This window comes from Umbelopsis ramanniana (genome assembly GCF_025399195.1).
Source record: "Umbelopsis ramanniana AG unplaced genomic scaffold K450scaffold_4, whole genome shotgun sequence".
In the NCBI taxonomy this organism is placed as follows: domain Eukaryota; kingdom Fungi; phylum Mucoromycota; class Umbelopsidomycetes; order Umbelopsidales; family Umbelopsidaceae; genus Umbelopsis; species Umbelopsis ramanniana.
In genome coordinates, this window is record NW_026252090.1 from 1 (window position 1) to 18,025 (window position 18,025).

An 18,025-nucleotide genomic window follows, 5' to 3' on the forward strand; every position below is an offset into this window, starting at 1 on the left:
TTTTTCAAAAGGGGTCTACTGGTAACAAATTCAAACTTACCCATGACTTTAAGCTGCTCATATCATTCTTGATGAAACTTGCCAGACCTTCAATGCCGTTGTAAATCTCAGGAACTTGTTGAAGCTTGAAATAAAAGTAATGTCAGTGATGTTTTATAAACAAGGTGTCGCACTACCTCACGTTACCCCGTCCCTATCTATTACCAGTTTGGAGCGAATAAGCTCGTGCCACCAATACGGTAAATCATCTTCGGTATCGCCAAATGATACCTTGACCACGTCAAATGGAAAACGAATCATGCCGTCTTGGCAATTGTCCAAGTTGTTTTGATCTTCATCGCCGTCATCGTCTCTTGTCTTGAACCAACGACCACCGTCTGGGAGTTGGTCACGGTGTATCATCAAATTAGTGTCCATTGTAATTTTGATGTAAGGTGAACTGGTAGATTGGAAGGTGACACGATTACAAACAGTGCGAAGTACTAAATAATTACAAGCTGTTATTAATATGAAATAATGAGGAAATTCCGCCGCACAAACATATGAATACACATGCGACATTTTTTTTCTGGAGGCTAAACCTCCCATATATAAAAAAAGAAGCCCTGGGATATACTAACCTGGAGTCGAGCCATCGTTGACAAGATTTTGAATGAAAGTTGCGTTAGGCTCAACATCCTCCATGTCGTGACCGTTAGCACGCAATTTATCAAGCAAATCATATAAACTCCATTCTTTGTTTATCCAGCGTTCTAGATACTTTTGTTTCGTTCGAATAGATCTAGTACGATCTTCACCATCCATGGCTTTTATGAAGACTTCCTGGCCAGCGTTGGTCCATTGTACCTTGACAATCTTTGAATGATCAGGCTGAGTTGGCTTATCCAACACAACGGATGTAACTTTCACACTGATAGAGTCGTTGGCGCCATTCACCAATTTCGAGTTTAGGGACAAATATTTGAGAAAATGCATCATGAGATTCATTGAATTATCGGCATGAACCCACCACGCCTGGCTACGACGAGAAATAAAGGTCTCTCCAGTTAAGGAGATAGGTGACAAGGGAGGCGATTCCGGTGGAGCCCGATTGGCACGCAGCGAATCATAGAGACTGCAGACTTGCATAACCATCTTATCAAGGGTATCTTTGGTGTAAAGCATGCCCAGATTTTCAGCAAAGAATGGGTTGATATGTTGTCGCAATAAGCTGAGTGCATCCGTATGCAAAGTATGAAACAACTGGAGATCACAGACGGATGCACTAATGTCGTCAAGGGTTCGCTCGAAATCTATGAAATTGGCTAAGCTGGTTTGCTCCGTCACTTGTCTGGAGGCATGCTGAATCCTTCTTTGTAATTCTCCGAGTTTAACTTTGACAAAATCGGAAACCTTCCAGTAAAAAGAAAAAAAAGATAGGGCGTCAGCTAACACTTGGACAACAAGCTTTTCTACGAGACTTGGCTTGACCAAACAGTTTCAATTCACTTTTTTCCTTTCCCTTTTTACCTTTGTGTACTCTTCGGCGATCGCTTCAGTGCATAGGTTGTTTTCCATGCTAGTATTGATACGATCCAAATCAAAGTAGTAAAACTTCCAGGATAGAACCATTTGATCTGACCATCTTCTTTTAAATGCGGCATCGAAGGCCGGCTCCATGCGAATGCTACAATCGCCCGATTTTGGCACAGGCAATTCGGAACGTCGATATGAAACAGCTGTCATGATGGCTAATACAAATGCACACAAATATGAAAGATGAGAATGAAATGAGATACAAAGGTGATGACAACTCGCTGAAGCAAATGATAAAGCTTTTTTTTAAAATGAAGAAAAAAGCAGCAAAGATAGAAGAAATTGATCAAGAAGGGATGAGAAGAAGAGAGGTGTGTTTATGCTCTTGAACAGGCTGAAGGCAACAAATAGGACAATCCAGGTTGCACTGCCGACTGCAAGGGCGTTTATCGGCCACACAGAGAATTTCAAATATGGAGGTCACACGAGCACACGTTGGGAAGCAGGGCAAGTAGATGGTTGGCTCTCTTCGCCCATCACGAGACAGATCCTGATGAAGCGTGTCCTATTGTTCTGTCGATCCAGAACCCGTCATCCAACGCGTTATCAAGTTGCGTAGTTTTCTGAGCAGAAGTCTTCTAGGTACTTTGTTTAACTAATGTACAGTTCGTTTTTGATAGGCGATTTACAAGCGCTGTCGTGCTGTTAACGTTTTTTTCTGGAAATTGGTCACACATTCATATGTGGCCCCGGAGCTGTGGAAATTGAAGCTTATCTGTATGCAAAATCCATGCCAGCCTTCGGTGTTGGTGGAAGGAAACGTAAGGAATCTCTCGTGAATAGGCTGATTTACACGAAACAGTCCATTGGCGATCACCAGTTTGACTTTGGAAAGCAGGCAAACACAGGGAGATCGACTTTCAAATGGTCCAGATTGCTTAGCTTCAAAGCATAATTCCGGATAAACCCAATTTGAGCATTGACTTTCTATGTAAGGAAAACGAAAAGTTTTTCGTTCTGCTGGAGCGCAAGTTTTATTATGTTTTGAAATGTTGACAATCTATCAGCGCTGCTATCCGCTCTTTTTTTCCCTTTAGAATAAACTACATGCAATGTTGTTACTCCGTGAAGCCAGCGAGGTGGTGTAAATGTGGCAATGGATGCTTTATTTATTTTCATGAGTATCTGCATATGGGGGTGCATTGTATGTTCAGGGTGAAGTGACTAGAGGGACATGTATTTTTGTTCATCACAGTAAAGGTAGTTTGAACCTTTTCCTGTGGTTAGATACGCGCAATAGGTTGCGCATGTTGTGTCGTTAGGTCACAACTGGGGAAAAGATTTCTTCCAGACTCCGTTGTAAGACTTTTGCTCTCGTCGTGGGTGTTTGTAGTCAATCGCTCATAGCTCGCCACATTCCGTCGAGAAACAACTTACTGGGCCAAGCACAATGCCAATGCCATGGAGTGATCGTGACGATCGTCGAGCAAAAAGTCAAGATCTTGCCTGAGAGTGTGGCTTTGATGGCCCTCGCTGTGGAGAAAATTGACCGGAGCCACCACGTACGCAAATATACTTAAACCCGATATCGAACAATGGGTTAGCACAACAGCCAAATTATATAATTTTCTTTCTTCCTATTACCAATATACGGTGACAACAAGTTTCTAGTTCACAGAACAGTCATAATTAAGCGTGTTGTTTCAAGTGATAGGCAAGAAACCCGTACGCTTTGATAAGAAATCATGAATTGGTCGTGCCAAACTCATGACGTCTCACTGTCAACAGTAAAATATTTTTTTTAATAGCCATTTCTTTCGAACTTTGGTTTACCATTTCCCCTCCCAACCAATCAGCAAAAGCAACTTGCTTCTACGAGGTCTTATCGTCACCTTGTTCCCTTAAAACTCTAAAAAAATATTAACATCAGCGATTGAAGGGATTCATTCTTCTTCAATTTTGACTATATTCCAAAAAAAACACCTTAAAATACAAAACCTAAAAAGCCAGTGTGTTCTTGAGTTGTTTTAAAATCTTATCAAACACTTCTTTACATCGTTTCAAACTCTTGTAACTCTTCTTTAACGAACCAAAAAACTCTTCAAAAAACCGTTCCGACAATGTCCGCAACATCCGATTCCAAGCCCGAGTCGCAAGACTCCGCATCTCAGCAATCCTTCGATTTGCAGGATCAGCAACCTCTTCCTCCTGCTCCTGGAGCACCTGCATCTCTCTATGTAGGCGAGCTGGATTCGTCCGTTACCGAGGCTATGCTGTTCGAGATGTTCAACATGATTGGCCCTGTCGCCAGCATCCGAGTGTGTAGAGATGCTGTCACTCGCCGCAGTCTTGGTTATGCTTATGTCAACTTCCACAATGCGGTAGATGGTAAGGTTTTTTTTTTCTGGAGGCCATGTAAGCATTCGTTTCTCACAGGGTATCATTTCTTATCTAGGTGAGCGTGCCTTGGAGACTCTTAATTACAGTCTGATCAAGGGTAAGCCTTGCCGTATCATGTGGTCCCAGCGCGATCCGGTATTGCGCAAAACTGGCTCTGGAAACATCTTCATCAAGAACCTTGATGTTTCTATTGATAACAAAGCGCTTCATGATACCTTTTCCGCTTTTGGAAACATACTTTCCTGTAAGATAGCGGTGGATGATGAAGGCAATTCCAAAGGTTATGGATTTGTTCACTACGAAACCAGCGAAGCTGCCGATAACGCCATAAAGAACGTCAATGGTATGCTTTTGAACGATAAGAAGGTTTACGTTGGACATCATATTCCCCGTAAAGAACGCTTGTCCAAGGCTGATGAGTTGAAGGCCAACTTCACCAACATCTACGTCAAGAACCTTGACTCAGAAGTCACAGACGAGGAGTTCGAGCAACTTTTTACCAAATATGGACCTGTCAGTTCTGCCGTTATCCAACGTGATGATGATGGTACCAGCAAAGGATTTGGCTTTGTCAATTTTGAGGAACACGAGCATGCTAGACAAGCAGTGGACGACTTGCATGAATCGGATTTCAAGGGCAAGCCTTTGTTCGTTTCGCGTGCGCAAAAGAAGAACGAACGTGAAGAGGAGCTGAAAAAGCAGTATGAGCAAGCCAAGTTGGAGAAGCTCAGCAAGTATCAAGGTGTCAATCTTTATGTCAAGAACTTGGATGATGATATTGATGACGAGAAGTTGCGTCAGGAGTTTTCTGTCTATGGTACCATCACTAGTGCCAAAATCATGCGCGATGAGTCTAACAACGTCAGCAAGGGATTCGGTTTTGTCTGCTATTCCTCTCCTGATGAAGCTACTCGTGCCGTCACCGAGATGAATGGACGCATGATTGGATCTAAGCCTATCTATGTCGCCCTGGCTCAACGTAAGGAGGTCCGACGCAGCCAATTGGAAGCTCAACTCCAGCAACGCAGTCAAATGCGCATGGTAAGTAAACGAAACCCCACAGACGGATGTTCTCATGGGTTCACATATTGACACTGTTAGCAAATGAAGGTAGGAGGAAATCCTCCCTATATGCCTGGAGCTCCCATGTTCTACGGTGGAGGTTTTATGCCTCAAGGCCAACGTCCCATGTTTCCTCAAGGTGGTATGATTCCTCCCCGACCACGATGGTCTCCTGCTCCTCAAGGTCAACCCATGCCTGGTTATCCCCCCATGCCTCAAGGTTACATGCCCAACATGCAACCTGGTAGAGGTATGCCCCGTCCATCTCGTGGCGGAGGTCGTGGCGGTGCTCCAGCCGGTGGTCGAGGTGGTGCTCCTACTGGACGTGGTGGCCGAAACCGTCCCCCACCTTCAAACAACCAACAAGGTTCCACAGGTGCTGAAGACGATGATCAGTTGACAGCCGCTACTTTGGCAGCTGCTCCTCCGGAGATCCAGAAGCAAATGCTGGGCGAGAGACTGTACCCGCTCATGTAAGTAACGGTCACTAAACCATGATGATGGGCCATGGCGCTTTGTCCTGACCTTTCCCTCCCATCACTCTATTAGCTATCAGCAGGATGCTGAGCACGCTGGCAAGATCACTGGCATGGTAAGTAGTGTTCTGTTGGCGCACGGTTCAATACAATGATGGCTTACACGTGTTTATAGTTGTTGGAGATGCAAACTGGTGAGTTGCTCCATCTGTTGGATGACCCTAGCGCCTTGGACGAAAAGGTGAAGGAAGCTCTTGAAGTACTCAACGAACACCTGGACGACGATAATGAGGACAAGCCAGCTGGTGAAGAAGAAGCAGATGATAAAAAAGATTAGATACGCTGTTTAGATACACAGGCGGGTCGAGATTTTTCCCTGCCTCGAGTATAGTATACGTATGCATCCACAGCGTTGGTCTTTACTGTTTGGTCTTTTTTTTTCATGCTGATCTTCAAAACTTGCTGTTATTTCTTTTTTGTAATAAAAATGGGATCAAAATTTGTAAGTAAAAAAAAAAAAGCAGACAAGGTTTGGGATGGGGTTTCCGGCATGATGATGCGACTCAAGACACTTGGCAATGACTAATACGCCTGATACTTGATTCATCCGATGTGCACACACCGGTTAAAGTCACTTTATTACACATGGTATCCATACTGGTGTATGAATGAATTCATAGAAAGAATATTAGCAAGAAAAAAAGGTGAGAGAGGGCGGACTATAACAGTTTATGGGAAGAAAAGAGACATAGTAAGCAACAAACCGATGACTTGTCACGGTTGATATGTCTTTCAGTCTTAACAAAAAAAAGGGAGGGGAGGATCCAAAAATTTTTTTTTTGGTTGTTGAGTTGTCCGGAGGCATCTACCTTGCTCACGACAGAGATCATCCTATTGGGGGTGTATGCTCCTTTTGTCTAATCCAAGGATACCAATCGAAGTTTTTCGGCTGGTATTGGTACGAAGTTATTCAGATCGATACCTCGTGAGTAGAGCTCTTGCTCACAGTGTGCAGGTACCAGTTGTGGTATGAGATCAGGACGGATGGAAAGTTCTAAACGGATTGAAAAATTCATGAGCACGCTGTACCTCATCCCATCTCACCTCACTTTTTGCCGATCGCCCATAAACTTTAATCCCACACAACGAAACTGTCACTTACCGTGCTGAGTAAAATTAAAGAGGGGAGGAAGTTCACGACCATTTGCCATACGGGTGTCGGGATGTCGCAATTCATCAAAGAAAGGATGGATCATAGCTTCTATAGCCGTTAAACGGCTATGAGGGTTATACTGCAATAGATGGGAGATCAAATCGATAGCCTCAGGCGGAGTGCGTGATCGGAAAACTTTGGAGAATGGGTGTGGTTTGATTTGTGGGAACTTATGTTCGGTGTAATTAGGATTCATTGTGGCAATTTGCTCTTTGGTGGGCGTACCGAGCACCTTGATAATCTCAACCAGTTGATCAATACCGCTTTCGCCAGGAAAGAGCGGCGTTCCTAGCAACAATTCTGCTGTAACACATCCAACCGACCAATTATCGATAGCTGTAGTATAATTTGTCGCTCCAAAAATAAGCTCTGGTCCTCGATAGTATCTTGAGCAAATATACGAGACGTTGGGCTCTCCCTGCACTAAAATCTTGGCACTGCAGTGGGGTACAATGCGGTTAGAACATCATGACCATTGTATCACATAATGACGGGTGAACTACATACCTGCCAAAGTCGCAAAGGGTCAAAACTCCTGTAACTGGATCCAACAACAAGTTCGGTGGCTTAAGATCACGATGGCAAATGCCGAGCGAGTGACAGTATGCCAGTGCTCGAAACAACTGATATATGTAAAGCTTGATTTGTTGCATCGGCATTTGTTGTTTGACTTTAGCGTAGTGGCGAGATGCCCGATAAAGAGTTTCCGGCATGTATTTCATGACGAGATTGAGGTAAACTTCGTCTTTCTACGTTAGCCCCCAAGAAGAATGAAAAAAAAATTTGAGGTAAATAAATAAAAAATGTTCACCAACCACCGTTTGTGCAAAGATGCTGATAGCTTAGGCATTTGTTTGCCTTTCTTTTTTTTTTTGACCCTCACCTTTGTGTCTCCTTGACTGTAGAAATAAGCGCGCAAAGAACAAATATTAGGGTGGTCTAGTACACGCATGATCTGGAGTTCACGGTTCTGTATAACAACAAGCCAGTTAACCTCCATGATGACCTTCAGTTATGTAGCCCATAACTGCCCTACCTTAAATCGCCTATCCTGCATGACTTTCTTGATGGCGGTGTCTTCGCCACCCTGAACAAGTTTGGCGTGATAAACCACACCAAAAGAGCCATTACCAATAATTTTGTAATTGGTATATTTCAACTGAATGTCTTGACCGGTTCTACCATCCTTTGCTGCTACTGATATAATACGCAGAGGATCAGTGTCTCCTAAAGTGATCCAATTGAGAAGAGGGATGAGATTTTAGTGATGATGTCAAAGGGGACATGCTGAAGGCGACAAGTATATTGAGATGATATGAGGTTTTGATCAATTGAATTGGTGCAATGAAGAAAAGTCGGTTTGGACGAATGGGAGGTGTTACCGGACATTGATTGGTTCCATTGCGAAGAAAAGTGTTGCCAGGGATGAAAAATACGTCGACGTCGTAGGCGAGATCATAAAAAGGATAGATTCAACCTGAATAAGTACCTGGTATTTTCATGCTATTGAGAGATTGCATGATGAAAACGAAGAATGAGCTGAAAAAAAGGGCCACGGATTTTCCTTAGCTAACAACAACAAATCGGTGCACAGGCCCGCTTGAATTCAATGGAAGCTCCCCCAATCGCAAGGCAAGGAAAGTGTTTTTATGAGCGAATTCCAAGTTGTCAGATTCAATGTTGACGTCGTTGTGTTGCCTCTGGAACCAGTCCATAATTGGGATGTCTGGCATTTCATTCCTCGGTCCCTGAACAGGGTTAAATTTTTTACTTCTCTTATAACCACCACCCCCAAGCTTTGTCCATAGTGATTCCCTCTGCCACTCCTCATCATCAACATCAGAGGAAAAGCTCTGTCTCCATCAAAGGACACAAAAACCGTATATCACTTTTGATGAACCACATGACGTCGGCTACCTCCACTACCAAGCGGAAATCCCTCTTAATCCGCTGTGCTCTCGCGGCATGTGCCACCCTCCTCATCCTGTGGATGCTATTCCCCACCGAGCAGTACGATCAGCTGAAAGAGGCTGTCAAGCAGATGCCAAGCGAGACCAATGATGTTGCCGATCAACTCCCCCCTCCTCCACCTATAGAACAAGGTAATGTCAACTAAACGCACATGCCAAGTAATGCCACTCACTAATGGGATTTTCTTTGTAGATAAAGATGTACAGCCCGCCAATCCAAAATTAACGTCTAGTCATTGCACGCAGCCTCATCCAGGCAAACCCTTAATTCAATATGCACTTATGATCGACGCTGGTTCATCAGGCTCTAGAATTCATGTTTATCGATTCAATTATTGCAAGGCTGATCCCGAGCTGGAAGACGAAGTCTTTTTACCCATCAAGCCCGGTCTTTCTACCTACAAAAATGACCCTATTGCCGCTGCCAAGAGTTTGGATCAACTGCTAGAAGTTGCTCTTAAGACTGTCCCCAAGGAACTTCATCACTGTACCCCGATTGCCGTCAAGGCTACTGCTGGTCTCCGAGCTATTGGCCCTGAGAAGGCTGACGATATCCTCAAAGCGGTTCAGAATCATCTCGAACATGACTATCCATTCCCTATTGTCAAGAAGGACGGTGTGGTGGTCATGGAAGGTAGAGACGAAGGTGTTTACGCTTGGATTACCGTCAACTACCTCCTTGGCAACCTTAAGGGAAGCCGTCACGAAACTGCTGCTATTTTTGACTTGGGCGGTGGCTCCACACAAATTGTTTTTGAACCCAAATATCTCGATACGGACCGCATGGCCGAAGGTGAACATAAGTATCAGCTCAATTTTGCTGGTCAAAGTTACGATCTCTACCAACATTCTTACCTTGGCTATGGGCTCAACTATGCTCGTGACACCATCAAAGAAGAGATGGTCAACGCCTGGGAAGAGCATACATCCGTTCAACATCCCTGTCTCTTCAAAAATTACACTGAATCCTTTAAGCGTAAGGACGAATCCGAAGTGACTTTGGTTGGAACTGGAGCTGGCCATACCCAATGCCGTGGCGTGGTGGAAAAGATGATGAACAAGAATGCCAAATGTGCTTTATCGCCTTGCTCCTTCAATGGTGTCTACCAGCCCTCCTTGCAGGATACCTTTGCCAGTCATGACTTATTCGCTTTCTCCTACTTCTATGACATAACCCAACCATTGGGCATGCCTACTGAGTTCAGCGTTGGAAGCGTTCGCGAGATGGCTGAGAATATTTGCGCTGAAAACTTCTCTGCTATTGAACACCACCCTGGTGCCGTTGAAGCTGTTCGTGCCAACCCCAACTACTGCCTTGAATTGACCTACCTGCATGAGTTGTTGCGATCAGGCTACGGCATCCCTGATGAACGTATGGTCAAGACCGCTCAAAAGATCAACGACGTTGAAACCGGCTGGAGTTTAGGTGCCTCCATTGCTGTTCTAGACGAAGCTCAGTTATGCCTCATCAAGTAAAAAATAGTACCTAGCCTCCCATTTTTTTCGTTTCGTTTACAATAATGTGTATTTGCTTCTCATCCTCCAATCCTATCTGTTTTTTTAAAAACCCGCAATTCATTTACCAGAAATAAAATACAACAACAGATCATCCATTGTAACTGAGTATGGAAAGGAGTTTATAGTTAACTATACTTCTTGAAGAAACACAAAATGATAAAGTCCAAATCGTTAAAAGCGGGAAGGAAAAAAACAGCAAAATATACAAAAACTGATACGAAAATAGGGTAAAGGTGTAGAGCACGGCAAGATCAAAGGCATTAAGTTGTAAAGAAGGAAAGAAAGAAAAAAGGGGGCTCTACGGACGTACAATGGCCATGTCTGTCAACATAGCAAACGGAAGGTAATAATGATACAAACCAGTGGATGTGAATAATAGATTTAAGCAGCAGCAGCATTAATAAGGCAACCGAAATACAATAGCCGTTAAAGAAGAAAAAGAAGTAGCAGTTTAGGGAATGCGATGAGCCAAGTGAGGAGCATTGGTAGAGGAGAATTTACATCTAAAAAAAAAAAAGAGATTTTTTTCGTCATGTCAATTACCACTGTACATCCTATCACCTAAAAAATATAAACGTTGCATACCTCCAGTTTTTAATTTGATCGTCTGCTATGCCGGTCATGAACACATCCTCGGGTTCCATTTTGACAGGCAACCCATCAACTTGATAATCCATCATGACGGAATCAACTTGTCCTTCCACCAAAAACTTTTGAAGTGCTTCTTGTGAAAGGGGGGCGTTCGGAGTAGGCGCTCCGGTGGAAGGCATCTCGCTGGACATGGTCAAGTCATCTCCCCACAGATCCCCTACATCACCTGATTCCAGTCCATAGGTATCCTGACCATCCACATCCATGTGCATTCCGTGTAAAGTGAGGAACTGCTGAAGGCAGATCGTCAAATCGGCTGGAAGTCCTTGATAATGGATACTGCCGTTACTGAGAATCTTGAGAATCCGTTTGATCATATATCTAGCATTGCGCCGAATGCCTTCGTCACGACTCAAGGTATTTCGGCAATGGATGGTAGCTGATTGATATAAGCAATTGACGAATTGTTGGAACACGCACCATCCATATTGCTGAGTAATCAGATCTGCGATCACGACGATACGGTTTGCGGCGTCCGTACAAATAGCGTGGGACAAGTTAGCGTATCGGTTGGGAGATGATTTAGAAGATTGAAACAAGACGCGGGGAGGGAGCGACTCTGAAGCAGGAGAAGTGACAGGCGAGCGAGATAAAGATGCTGGTAAGAAGGACTTATGCAGTAAGATCCATTGTGTTTGGTATTGCAACATCAATAAAAGGGCCGACTGATCCCGGAGCTCTTGGGCATCCATGGACTGAGTTAAATCCGGTGGCGAAGCAGTGTCGGGCGGGGAAGGAGTAATGCCCGGTGATACATAGTGCTGATGTTGTTTTCGTCGTCGTGGATAGTACGACGATTGATTGGATGACACGGATGATGACGACGAAGTCGACGTAGACGGTGATGGGTCGATGCGTAAATAGTCCGGTAAACGACGATACCATAGATTGAGAGAAGACTCTAACACTGCGACTTTCTCAATCCAGCGAGAACTTGGTTCGCCTTTGCTTTGGGCTCTCTCATCTGTTAAAATTTGGGCCTTTTTGCCGATTTTGGCTAACTCCAATAGATGGACAAAAAACGTTTCTTTGGCAATGGTTTTATCGTCAAACTTGGCCAAGTCGTTATCCATTAATTCTTGGTTTAACGTGAGCATTTCGTAAAAATCAATATCGCATGCCTTGTCGTCCAATTGGGCGCAATCCACCATGTAGGCGGCCAACACCAGATCGTTGTAATAGACCACGAGGAACGCTTTGAGATACCTTTTACGTAGGACAAGGTCTTCAGGTAAATTTCTTCGCCTATGCATGCCAAGCTCCAACATGATACGAATGCCAAGGCCCATGTAGAGTCGTGCCTGTGAATGCTTTTTGCACAAAACCAAGAACATGGCAAGATTCATGAGGGCTTCGATGGTAGAGCAGTCGGGGGTATCGAAGCAATCGGTCAGTAGCTCGCGAGCGCGGTCAAAATAAACCCGAGCAATATCATGACCATTGGGGCAAATGGTTTTGTCATGACGAACCACATGCAAAAAGACAATAGCCAGGGCAGAATCGACACATAATTGATTGCGCTTGGGGTCGTCGGATCGGTGCCAAAAAGTATCCCAGTCTCCCGAGAATTTAGGATGCAAGCAATCCCAATAGATTTGACAGATATATTGCAAGACCTGCGGCGATACCTGATCGGCCACTTCACGTGCAGTTTCGTTGACGCCCTTGTCGAAAAACTGAGGCTCAGGACGTAAGCCAAGAGCGGTTGACCAGAATTCCAAAGTAGGATCTACATCAGCAGGCTTTTCTTCTATTTCCTTATCATCTTGAGGATCAACCTCCTGTTGAAAGTTCTTATTTTGTACATTGATTAAATCATTTTCTACTTGCTGTATCTCTTCTGGTTTGGCTAAAAGCTTGATTTTGTGCACGGCATCGACCAGTTGATCAATACTGGTAATGTTGGTTTCCAAACTCATGCTTCCTTGAGGCTCGAATGAAAAGGTCCATTGCACTTTTCGTTGTTGCTCGTCTAACGTGGCCGGGGTGGTGGTAGGGAGTGGGTTGGCAGACGTGGTTGCCAGCGGAGGAATCATTTCCACCGGGGGTGGTTCGACGTCTTTCTTGCGTTTATCAAAATGAACCGAAGCTTTCTCCAGTTCTTTCGTCATACGATTCAAGACAGGGGTTGTTTTCTCAATCCATGATTCAATTTCGTAAAATGTGATTTGCAGTGCCTCGAGGTCGTCATGCTGAGCTTTCTTAGCCTTGGCCTGGGATTTAGCATCGGTTCCCTTGACGGCATGTCGACAGCTTGAAGGATCATCACAATCACATTCATGGTGGCGGGACGACGATGCGGTTGAGCGCTTGCCGGAAGCTCTCATGTCGGCTGAGCGCATGCAGCGAAGAGGAAAAGCTTAAAAAAGAGAAGAAGTGTGGAAAGGAAGTGGTGGCAAACGACAACACATATATATAATGGATATATATATATTTAAATATATATAATATGAATAAATTATATATTCTGGAAATACTCCCCCTTCTTTAAAATGAGATAGAAAGCCCAGTGGTTTAAAAAAAATTCCAGACTGGGTTCCAAGAGAATTTGTGAGTCACGCACGCTCAAATAGACGGACGAATCATGTTAAGCGTAGTATTGAATTTTGCTGCAGGTTGCTATGATTTTATCCACAAATTCTGTCTTCTCCAAGCAATCTTTATCCGAGATGCCTCTTTCTTTCAAGATCTGTCTCAATTCCTTGTTGCTCTTCTTTAACAAATCCTCTCGGCTATCGGTGATCAGCGGTAAAGCAGTCGGAGGAGGAATGGCCCTCTCCGCAGCTGCTTGTAAGACATCCGAGAAACGTGGTTCCATCGGATGTCCATGGTGAATTATCTTGTTATGTTCCAGAATAAATGCAGCTGGGATACTTTTGGTGTTTGTAGGCTCCATAAAAGCTGGCAATCACCGCATTTGTTAGAAATAGCTGCATATGGCAATGGGCTTGTACTGGTTGGGTTTCCCCCTTTCCTTTCGCCTACCTTTGTTCGCTTCTCCACGTCTATCAATCGCTACAGCGTAGTCCATGTTGCTGCCTTGTCCTTGCACAAATTGCTTGACTTTCTAAAGTAAAAAGTCCCCCATGTACAACGTTACCCGAATTCATATGAACAGAACAAAGACAGATAAACGGTATAATTAACTCTTCCTATTCGTCCGGCCGGTCTAAGAATGGAATAAGGTTTTCCCCCTTACCTCTCCATCTTGCTCGTTGGTGATTCCAATCACCACCACATTCTTCTGACGATACTTCTTCGCCAAATCACTGATATGAGGGATGCTATCTCTGCAAGGTGGACACCAACTGGGGTACTCTCCCATGTTTAGTTCGCCACACTGCGGATATTCGTAACCCCGAGGCTACTTTGAAAGACTCACGTTGCCCAGAATTCAATCACCACCACTGGAAATCTCCATGAGGTTAGCACAGCAGCCGGTGGCCATTTGAGTATGCAGGCAGTGTTTACCTTTGTTAGCTGTGTCGGCTCCAATGGTAATGGGATCCCCTTTGACAAACTCTAGTCCTCCTAATTCCTTGATGGTGGTATTCATGTTGATGCGGTGGAAAAATCTCGAAAGACGCCGGCTGAGCTCTTGTACGAGCGTGCCATAAAAAAAATGCAAATTTTGGCACCAGTTACCACTGAAGGCTCCCAACATCCCTTAAGCTATTGCTACTTTTGCTGTGCTTCTCAGACTGTCTGCAGGAACTGCTTCAGTTTAATTTATGCTGGCCTGAACACAACTTCCGCGCTAGCATCGCTGTATTTTTTTTTGTAGCTCTCGTCAACTTTGAATGCGCAATACCAATCACTAAGAAATAGATTTTTTTTTGAAAAAAAAAAAAAAAAACCAAGTAAGGGTGAACCAATAGCTCAATCTCTCATACATGAAGACACTATAATGCTGTTCGTGTTTTCGTTAACGACACTGAAAATGTACTGCTCTTTCTCGAACGATGACGGAGTTGTTGTGTGAACGGCGATCGTCGGCACCACCGTGTCACAGTACGGTGACTGCGTGGTCTATTGGCAGCAAGGCGATCGTGTTGTTGGATGAATCCAAGATCACGGACTAGCGCCACTGGATGATAAGAATCCAATTGCGCTTGCAGTCCTACCATGGCTTGAAAGTCACCGACAATTTCAGATAAACTTGCCAGAAGGCCTTATATTTCCAAAGACAAGGCTTCAAACCCAACCTTGTTCTACTCGAGCCAATTGTCATTCTTATAGAAAAGGCAGCTCGGTTACAAAGGATTTCAGATTCGAGTGATATCGCCAGTAACCCATTCTGCTAAACCACATTTGAAGATCTTTGCTGAAGTGTCCCAGGTCCCTTGTCAGGGTCCAGCTGGTGTGTCGGTTCAGTCGTGAGGACCTTGCCCTATTACTTTCCTTGGCTTTGCACTACACGATCAGACTTGATGTGGAAGGAATACTTTTATTTACATGATACTATAATTTTACGTCTATTCATTGCTGCCAACCAACCAAAAGGAAAAAAAAAAACCATAATTATCGCTCAATGAAGGAATTCAATACCGTTGCAACGTGTTCTATTCCTTGATTCCATCCATGTTGACAATGATACTTGACAGTGGCCATTAAACCTAGGTCCCGAGTGAAGTCTTGACTGGACGTTCGGACAAATTCCTATAAGAATAAAGGTTAATGTCGAACCTACTAAGACACCTTCGCTATCTTTTCACGTGCCCGGTACTCACCTCGTCCTGTAGAGAATGTGGTACGCCGCCGCCATTTTCAAGCTGCCGTCTCATGTGGTCCAACTTGCTAGTGACATCCGCTGTCAACGTTTTGGCTGATGTTGAGCAAGAATGCTTGAACATGGCTGCGGCAAGAATGCCGCCAGTTAGGCCCAAAATAAACGAGGTCACCTTGATCCCCGGCATGGTCCTCGCTGATGCTTTTATTCGGTCTGCAAGACGGATTTTTGGTGCTGGTGGATCCAATGGATCAGCTGCAAACAGGCTGAATCGCGGCTTGGGTCGTTTATGTGGAAAGGACATTTCTTAATTGTGCATGTAGCAGACCGCTGAGTAGGATCCAGGACAGTGAAATGAGTAAATGCTGCTTTGTGTGTTGTGGAAATTGGAGCTTACCCTGAAAATTTGAGATTTTTGGCACAAAATAATTCTGCAGCATCACACTGGCTAGATAATATCTGTACTTACTCTCTCTTCTCTGAGCAAGGCCAGCCTTCACTAACAAACAATAATCTCTAGTAATTTGGCACTAACATATTTTTTTTATTGATTTAAAGAAGGGTGGATGGTAAAGCATGCAATATTTAACAGGAAAAATCAGTAACTTATAGGATGAAAGCGTGAAATAATAGAAGGTGGGGGGGGATTCCACCTGCTCGTAAAAATCAATTTGCGATCACATTGGAAGTTTAGGCGTAGGCAGCAACGGGAGTGCTGACTTCATCGGAAGCAGGGTAGGTGGTGTTCTTGCGCTTTTCGGCGCGAACAGCTTCCAAGAAATCATGGAAGAGATATTCAGTGTCCTGGGGTCCTCCCTTAGCTTCAGGATGGAACTGAGCAGAGAAGATAGGGCGGGTTTCATGGCGAATACCTTCGTTAGAGCCATCGTTGGCGTTAACGAAGAAACGCTTCCAACCTTGAGGCATGACACGGTCATCCAAAGCATAGCCATGGTTTTGGGAGGTGATGTGGCAACGGCCGTTATCAACGCAGATAGCAGGCTGGTTGTGACCACGGTTACCGAAGGGAAGCTTGTAAGGCTGGAGGCCAGCGGCCATACCAAGCAAAAGGTTACCCATGCAGATACCGAAGATAGGCTTGTTCCAGGTATCAATAGCGACCTTCAAGTTGTTGACAGTCTCAGTGAGAAGAGAGGGGCTGCCAGGACCATTGGAGATGAAAAGACCATCGTATTGGTCCTTGACCTTGTTGAAATCGTAATCCCAAGGGAGAACGGTGACAGCGGCACCACGAGCAGCAAGACAGCGCAAGATGTTTTGCTTCACACCACAATCAATGACAGCGATCTTGACATCGCCGGACTGGTTGTAGTGAAGGGGAACCTTAGTGGAGACACGAGCAACCAAGTTTTCCTGGTTGGGATCGGGGAAACTGACGTTTTCGGCCGAGTGGTCAACAACAGCATCATTACCGACAGCAATCTTGCTAAGGGTAGAACCTTGATCACGCAACAAGTGAACAAGAGCACGAGTATCAACGCCAGTGATGGCGGGGACACCAAAGCGTTGGCACCATTGACCAAGAGATTCAACAGCGGTCCAGTGAGAGTATTGAGCAGCATAGTCATTGACAATGATACCTTGAACTTGGATACGGTCGGATTCAAAGTATCTCAACAAACCAAATTCATCGCGGGTTTCACCAGGAACTCCGTAGTTACCTATCGGCGCAGGGGGATAAGATAATTAGTACCGACTAGGGGAGAAGATGGCTAAATCGGAGTATTAAACGTACCAATGAGAGGCTGGGTGAAAACAAGAATTTGGCCAGTGTAAGAAGGGTCGGTCATGGACTCAGGGTAGCCGACAACAGAAGTAGTGAAAACGGCTTCACCGAATACAGACTTCTCGGCACCAAAAGAGGTACCTTGGAAGACTTGACCGCTCTGAAGTCTCAAAGACGCGGGAACGGTAGCATTGGCTGAAGGTTGAGTAGGCTTGGCTTGCTGAGACACAGGGGAATCTTTGACAACAGCGAAACCACGGATGGCAAGGAGACTGTGGGTGTTCTTGGGGAACAAGGATGGGCGCAAAGCGGCTTGGGCAAGTTTGGTAAGAACGGGCATGTTTGGAATGATTTTTTTAAGAGGTTTTAAAAATTCAGTAGTTAAAAGTTGTAGAGCTTGGTTTGGTTGAGAGTAATTTAATTGGCACCAGAGGACTTCCAGACTGAAAAAAGAAACGATGTGGTGAGCATGGAGGCCAACGAAAAAGAGTTCATTATTATGGATACGACGACGTACTGTGATCGCAAATGTAATCGGCAGAGTTCTTTTCGTGAGCGTGAATGTACATGTAAAGAGCTAGTGAGTCTCTTTTTTGTTGAATTTGATCTGTTAGCAGAAGATCAGAAACGGGATGAGAAGCAGGTAGCTTTTTAATGAAGAAGGAAGAAGAGATAAACGTGGTGGAGGTCTTGGACTATTTAACCAGTTTTTTTTTTTTTTTTTTTTTTTATCACATTGTGTCA

At 44.5% G+C, this 18,025-nt stretch overlaps 8 protein-coding genes across 8 annotated transcripts; 2 read left to right on the forward strand and 6 right to left on the reverse strand.

Moving 5' to 3' along the window:
* Positions 1-38: 38 nt before the first annotated feature.
* Positions 39-2,134, reverse strand: K450DRAFT_277066 (uncharacterized protein; the record flags this gene model as incomplete). The annotated part of the gene is made up of 4 exons (XM_051593254.1): positions 1,510-2,134; positions 621-1,392; positions 205-482; positions 39-124 (listed from the first exon to the last, which is right to left on the reverse strand). Coding segments are annotated over exons 1-4 (1,350 nt in total), but the record flags the coding sequence as incomplete, so codon positions are not given.
* Positions 2,135-3,201: 1,067 nt separating this feature from the next.
* Positions 3,202-5,848, forward strand: K450DRAFT_221406 (uncharacterized protein). The gene is made up of 5 exons (XM_051585712.1): positions 3,202-3,903; positions 3,971-4,956; positions 5,026-5,450; positions 5,527-5,569; positions 5,629-5,848. Exons 1-5 carry the CDS (start codon positions 3,636-3,638, stop codon positions 5,788-5,790), a joined length of 1,884 nt encoding a protein of 627 aa, XP_051448481.1. The 5' UTR covers positions 3,202-3,635; the 3' UTR covers positions 5,791-5,848.
* Positions 5,849-6,047: 199 nt separating this feature from the next.
* Positions 6,048-8,253, reverse strand: K450DRAFT_221415 (uncharacterized protein). The gene is made up of 6 exons (XM_051585713.1): positions 8,156-8,253; positions 7,703-7,893; positions 7,550-7,636; positions 7,174-7,415; positions 6,616-7,103; positions 6,048-6,507 (listed from the first exon to the last, which is right to left on the reverse strand). The coding sequence occupies exons 1-6, from the start codon at positions 8,184-8,186 to the stop codon at positions 6,371-6,373; spliced, it is 1,176 nt and encodes a 391-aa protein (XP_051448482.1). The 5' UTR covers positions 8,187-8,253; the 3' UTR covers positions 6,048-6,370.
* A 385-nt stretch (positions 8,254-8,638) lies between these two features.
* Positions 8,639-10,411, forward strand: K450DRAFT_221423 (uncharacterized protein). The gene has a single exon (XM_051585714.1). The coding sequence runs from the start codon at positions 8,772-8,774 to the stop codon at positions 10,110-10,112; it is 1,341 nt and encodes a 446-aa protein (XP_051448483.1). The 5' UTR covers positions 8,639-8,771; the 3' UTR covers positions 10,113-10,411.
* On the reverse strand, positions 10,359-13,286 carry K450DRAFT_221425 (uncharacterized protein). Its single transcript, XM_051585715.1, has 2 exons — positions 10,740-13,286; positions 10,359-10,657 (listed from the first exon to the last, which is right to left on the reverse strand). Exons 1-2 carry the CDS (start codon positions 13,145-13,147, stop codon positions 10,606-10,608), a joined length of 2,460 nt encoding a protein of 819 aa, XP_051448484.1. The 5' UTR covers positions 13,148-13,286; the 3' UTR covers positions 10,359-10,605.
* Positions 13,270-14,653, reverse strand: K450DRAFT_221430 (uncharacterized protein). The gene is made up of 5 exons (XM_051585716.1): positions 14,277-14,653; positions 14,188-14,212; positions 14,005-14,113; positions 13,791-13,872; positions 13,270-13,706 (listed from the first exon to the last, which is right to left on the reverse strand). The coding sequence occupies exons 1-5, from the start codon at positions 14,467-14,469 to the stop codon at positions 13,393-13,395; spliced, it is 723 nt and encodes a 240-aa protein (XP_051448485.1). The 5' UTR covers positions 14,470-14,653; the 3' UTR covers positions 13,270-13,392.
* Positions 14,654-15,129: 476 nt separating this feature from the next.
* K450DRAFT_221436 (uncharacterized protein) lies at positions 15,130-16,024 on the reverse strand. The gene is made up of 2 exons (XM_051585717.1): positions 15,536-16,024; positions 15,130-15,464 (listed from the first exon to the last, which is right to left on the reverse strand). The coding sequence occupies exons 1-2, from the start codon at positions 15,836-15,838 to the stop codon at positions 15,327-15,329; spliced, it is 441 nt and encodes a 146-aa protein (XP_051448486.1). The 5' UTR covers positions 15,839-16,024; the 3' UTR covers positions 15,130-15,326.
* Positions 16,025-16,047: 23 nt separating this feature from the next.
* On the reverse strand, positions 16,048-17,937 carry K450DRAFT_221441 (uncharacterized protein). Its single transcript, XM_051585718.1, has 2 exons — positions 17,291-17,937; positions 16,048-17,216 (listed from the first exon to the last, which is right to left on the reverse strand). The coding sequence occupies exons 1-2, from the start codon at positions 17,619-17,621 to the stop codon at positions 16,225-16,227; spliced, it is 1,323 nt and encodes a 440-aa protein (XP_051448487.1). The 5' UTR covers positions 17,622-17,937; the 3' UTR covers positions 16,048-16,224.
* Between the last annotated feature and the right edge of the window lie 88 nt (positions 17,938-18,025).